The 6,000-nt window shown below is 33.5% G+C and overlaps 1 protein-coding gene and 1 long non-coding RNA gene across 4 annotated transcripts in view; one reads left to right on the forward strand and one right to left on the reverse strand.

Moving 5' to 3' along the window:
* The window catches only part of LOC135203126 (uncharacterized), a 228,735-nt gene that overhangs the window by 137,100 nt on the left and 85,635 nt on the right, over positions 1-6,000 (reverse strand). The window lies entirely within an intron of this gene.
* The window catches only part of LOC135203122 (integrin alpha-PS3-like), a 55,776-nt gene that overhangs the window by 10,643 nt on the left and 39,133 nt on the right, over positions 1-6,000 (forward strand). For all 3 annotated transcript variants that reach the window (XM_064232764.1, XM_064232765.1, XM_064232763.1), the window contains exons 5-7: positions 387-507; positions 1,766-1,882; positions 3,002-3,207. In XM_064232764.1, the coding sequence (XP_064088834.1) occupies positions 387-507; positions 1,766-1,882; positions 3,002-3,207 (444 nt within the window). The remainder of the gene's footprint in view (positions 1-386; positions 508-1,765; positions 1,883-3,001; positions 3,208-6,000) is intronic.

The raw sequence follows: 6,000 nt of genomic DNA on the forward strand, positions 1-6,000 counted from the left end.
TGATTTTTACTAACGTACATGGTCACTGAAAGTATGTAGTACTATCCTTTTACTTTGCTCAAACCATTCTTAAAAACTTTCCAGATTTTGTTTAAGGAGACTGGCACACATTCTGCATATTTTCACGAGCTTTGTATTCATTCCTAGATAAATTTTTATTTTTCCAGAAAAGAAGGTACTACATTAGTTTCAATTACATTCTTAATAATATTAGAATCCAGTCTTTACCGAAAAATCAATATAATTGAAAGGTAAACGACATGGATTTCTGCAACGTATGTCTACGTCATTGTTAACTGATATCCAAGAAATACAAATATTTCAGAAACATTTGTCCATAATTCTCTTCCAGAAAGCATGTAATAGTATTTGGGTCATTCCAACAGACATGTGCTCCCCGGTGGAAGAATAGATTGGATAAACTATCACAAATAAATGGAGCATGCTATTGGCTTAATGCTTCACTTCAAGATAGCCCAGCTCACAAATTTCTTCCACTCAAGGACGGTAAGACGACAGTTTTTTTTCTCTACATATCCTAATTATTGTTCATTTTGAGATGCAAGTATCCTGACTGCAATTTCACTAAGGACAGTCCCAGCCACTCATATACAGGGTATCCATAAAGTCCCAGTGCCATTACAGGTATTTTTATTTTTTTACTGGAACTTAATGGACTCCCTGTATTTATATCAAGAAGTTTACCCTACAGTCATTCCTTGTGGCTGTTAATGCTTAAACACTCTGTAAGAAAAGAAAAACATGAATATTTTAAGACGAGATGATTGATAATTGAAAAGCCTTTCAAATAAGCTGTGTGCAACATAGGCCTACTACAAGTCTCAATTTTTTACAACCACTAAATAAGGAGCCTCAAGGATCCCATTATGCTCTCAGAATGGTGGAAAGGGAGATTTTTTATTCTTTTTGGACATTTGTGTGTAGAAGATTACTTACTGCTGCGGATATGGCTGACAAAGTAACGGTTGTATGATGAAACACATCTATTTAGTATTTCTTATCCCAAATCAAATTGACCGTCCAAATTCAACTCTCAAATGACTCTGCGGTTGGGTAAATCTACTGAAGTATGTTGACTAATCAATACAATTGTCTTAAAATCCATATCTGAATGTATGTGATAAAATAATTCATCACTTGACACAAAAAAAAATATTTAATGAAATATTTTAGTATGAAACTGTCGATTCAAAAAGTTATGATTAGCAGTAAGAATGAATCCAGAAATTTGGGCGATAAGGCCAAACAACGGAGCACTTTCAGCCATTCTTATGAGAGTGAATAAAGGGAAGTTGGAGTGCTTGAACAGCAAGATAAAAAGATCCAGAAAATAAAAGTACTGAATTACAAAGATTTATGGGTGAAACTTGCATCCTCATAGTTGCACAAAGAAGTACCAGTAGAGAGGTTGGGCAGCAAAATGGAAGGGAAGTAGTGGGAATGGATGGGTATATAATTAGGGTCATGAAATGACAAGGAATTAAAATTCTTATTCAAGGCTTGGTAAGAGAACTTGACTTTTTGAGTTAAATTTCAATCCATTTTCACAGAATTTTCCAGCATATCCAAAATACAATAATGTACCAACACTCTCGACCAAAAAGGATAACTAAAAGTTCTTCACATCAAAGGCAGCAGGGAGTCCAAAACAAAATACTCTAAATAGATAGAGTGACTGCACAATGTGAAATTATGTCTGATGATTAAGTAGTAAATTTTAATAAAATTCTTTTCCATTTTCTAGTTTTCCATGAAGACAACCGATATTACTACTCAATGGGACAGGCTGGAATGTCTGTCCACTTTCCAGACAACCAAAATGAAATGATTATTGGTGCTCCAGGCCTCTACTACTGGGAAGGTAAGTTTCAGGTCTTTCTCTTGGATGGGGTAGAGCAGAGACAACTGCTTGGCCCAGTACCTCCAGTATAGAAACTGAGGAAGGAAAGATACAAAATGGAAGTGGATATCATTTACAAATGACTGATTAGCCAGACTCAACTATACACAGTATAAGTAATAAATCATAAATAAGTTAAGATTTCTAGGTATGCTGATTTGACTCAAATGCTAGTGGCCATGACAGGGGTCGTCATCAATGACAAATAAGTGCAACTCAAAATCATCAGCAAAAATTTGCAACAAGACTGCATGCACAGTCCCATTCACTAAATACACAAAAAAAATCTCCAAGGAAAAGCTATTGCATTTTAAACCCCTAGAATTCTACCAAAAAACATTCACCTTCGCACAATACTATTGTTCTAAATACTTTTACCTGTTCACCTCATATAGTGCCTTAAGTACTGACTATTATAGCTAAACCATAGGAGTTATTGTAAATTTCAAATAAGCTTTCTAAGGCTCCAAGTTCCAGATACTTTCTAGAAAGTGCCAACATTTACCCTCTTGATCAGCATCCTTCTCTCTAAAACAACCCTGGTTTCCCTTTCAATGATGCTGACACTGATATCCTAAGTTAGTGATATGCCATTTTATAAAAGGCACAACAAATTAATATACTATTTGTTTTTGAATGGAACATAGAATTTTGGCCCAAGGCCAAGCGCTGGGACCTGTGACGGCATTCACCACTAGTATTGGTTTAAATCGTTTAAAAACAATCTTTATAAATATATTAGCTGAGAAGAGATGAGCTACACAAGCTCAAAATATCAAAAGCCACAAGTCTGAAAGATTGCTGGATCAATCCGTCCCAGTTTCTGCTCTTCCGTTTTACTGTGCCCAGTTTTCTCTCTTCTTGTGGTACCTGGTTTGTGTGCAACTAGCCCTGTTCAATCTTGTGTCTCACATAAATGCAAAACTTTCTAATGCAAAACTTTCTATTCTGCTCCTTGCCCACAGCACATTTGATTGTGTTCCTTGCCCACAACACAGTCAATGAGATTAATTTAATTCTGTTCCTTGCCCACAACAGTTGATGAGATTAATTTTGCCGTCTCTTCTTCATTTTAAACAGGTGGTGTAATCCTCATGAGAGATAACACTACTGTGCCTAAAGTGTCCGAAAACAGGATGTTTACTTCTGCCTTGGTGCCTGATCAAGAACCCAGTTTAACCTACTTTGACCTCTCTGGATATGCTGTGACATCTGGTAGATTCTTCGACAAGGATCAGCTGCTTTATGTCACAGGCGCTCCTAGGGGAGCAGAGATGCATGGAAAGGTCTTGTACTATTGAGTTCTGATCACGAATGTAATGTAATGTAATATATGAGATATATATATATATATATATATATATATATATATATATATAATATATATACGTATATATACGTATACATATATATATATTATATATATATATATATATATATATATATATATATATACGTATATAAATATATATGAACACAGGCAGTCCCCAGGTTACGACGGGGGCTCATTTCTTGAAACGCGTCGTACGCCGAAAATCGTTGTATGCCGTAACATCGTCAAAAATCCTAAGAAAACCTTATTTTTAATGCTTTAGGTGCATGAAAAACTATGTAAACTGCATTCTTATAGCATTTTACATCCAAAAGAACTTCAAATATTGAATGTTTTGCATTTTTGAGACATATTTCTTCTACCAGATTGGTGTTGTAAGCGCCATAACCCTGGAAATAATTTCTGATAAATATAATTGAAAAGTGTTGTAACCTCGCAACGTCGTAAGCCGTGTGTGTGTATGTATGAGTAATTATATAGTGTATTATATATACATATGTTTGTGTATTATATCTATGTATGTATGTATGTATGTATGTATATATATATATATATAATATATATATATATATATATATATATATGTATATATATATATATATATATATATATATATATATATATTATATATATATATAATATATATGTGTGTGTATAATGAATATATATTACTACAAATGCATTTATATATAATATATATAATGTATAGAATATACATATACAGGCAGTTCAGGGTTATCAGCGGGGGTTCCTTTCCAGGGGTGTGCTCAGAAGCAAAAACCACCATTAACCAAAACTCAGTGATTTATGGCGTCATAATGGCGCTTATGGCGCCAATAACTGGTTATTGGCATCATAAGCATCCTTATGACACCGATAAGTGGAACTTGTCCCATTATGACACCATAAATTGCCGATTTTATAGTGCTAGACAAGCACCATAAAACTGGATCGCCAATAACCAAGTACGCCGATAACCGGGGACCGCCTATATGATATAATATCATGTTATATATCTTTAGATATGCATATACAGGCAGTCCCCAGCGTATGACGGGGGTTCCGTTCTTGAGACACGCCATAAGCCAAAAATCATCGTAGCTTTGGGTGTATTAAAATCTATTTAAACTGCATTTTTATTACATTTTTCATCAAGAAAAAAATTCAAATATTGATTATTTTGCATTTTTGGAGTCAGATCAGCGTTGTAAGCGCTGTAACCCTGGAAATAATTTCCAATGAACATAATTGAAAAGCGTCATAACCTCGGAACGTTGAAAGCCGAGTCCATTGTAAGCTGGGGACTGCCTTTACACACACACACACACACACACACATATATATATATATATATATATATATATATATATATATATATATATATATATATATATATATATATCAAACTACAAATGTCCTTTAATATCTAATTCGCTCTACCTCGGAATTAATATATTTTCATATATGTTTAACCGAGGAGGAATTTATTAAGCGATAAAGGACATTTGTAGTTCGATATATGTATATGAATCACGGTAATGTGATAGACTTATATAATGACTACGTGCGGGCAAAAGCACTATACCACGCAACCGAGAACAAGATGGGCTGTATGCAGTCTCCAAAACAAAAATACCTATGCGCGGAAGGTATTTGAGGTGGGAGGCAGCATATACTTATATCTCTTGCGGTGGTGGGGTGGTCTGGGGCTTCACTGCCAGTCCTGGAATTGAGAGGTCGATGGTTCGCGTCTGTCGATCGCCAATTCTATTATCGCTTAATAAATTCCCATCTCGGTTAAACATATATGAAAATATATTAATTCCGAGGTAGAGCGAATTAGATATTATAGGACATTTGTAGTTCGATATATGTATATGAATCACGGTAATGTGATAGACTCTTATACACACACACACATATATATATATATATATATATATATATATATATATATATATATATATATATATAGTATATATATATATACTCGTAAAATAATAAACCTGGTAAACACCAACCTGGTAACACCAACCACTTTATTCTTCTAGCAGAAAATGAATGTCATTTTTGAGGGTGAATGAATTGAGGCAAAATAATAGCCAGCTGTGTGATGTTTGCTCATCCATAGTGTGCGTGAAATTCCCATTTTTCATCGTTCAGTTTGAGGTTGGCTACTGGCTGCCACTCTAACAGCATTTCAATTTCATGCGTGACCGCACTATTGTTCGCCACAATTTTTCACTGTGTTGCACTGTGAGGTAATTTTCACAAGACATTCATATATTTTACCAAGTTATACATATTTTTTCTAATGTAACAAATTTGGAGTATAATTGTTGTAAAATTTTTTGTAAATTTACTGATTTCGAAGGTGCAGTAAGTTTTTTTATTATACATGTCTTTTCTAATATTTCTAATGTATAAATTATATATATATATATATATATATATATATATATATATATATATATATACATATATATATATATGTATAACTGAATCACAAAAGTTTGGAACGTGATAAATCTATAAATAAAGGTATAAGCCACGAAGGAAAAATAAACAACGGAGTTTCTGCAAGAGATATCTTCATTGTATATGTATGTTTAATATGTATTGTGAATATGTATTGTGAATAAGGTTTTGTTTACCAAAGTTCTGAATAGCTGTTACCTTATATAATCCTTTGCCTTGTCCTTGTGTCTGAGCAGATTGACTTAATCTTTTTGTTTTTTTTTAAATT

The sequence above is a fragment of the Macrobrachium nipponense genome, chromosome 33, assembly GCF_015104395.2.
Source record: "Macrobrachium nipponense isolate FS-2020 chromosome 33, ASM1510439v2, whole genome shotgun sequence".
NCBI classification, from domain to species: domain Eukaryota; kingdom Metazoa; phylum Arthropoda; class Malacostraca; order Decapoda; family Palaemonidae; genus Macrobrachium; species Macrobrachium nipponense.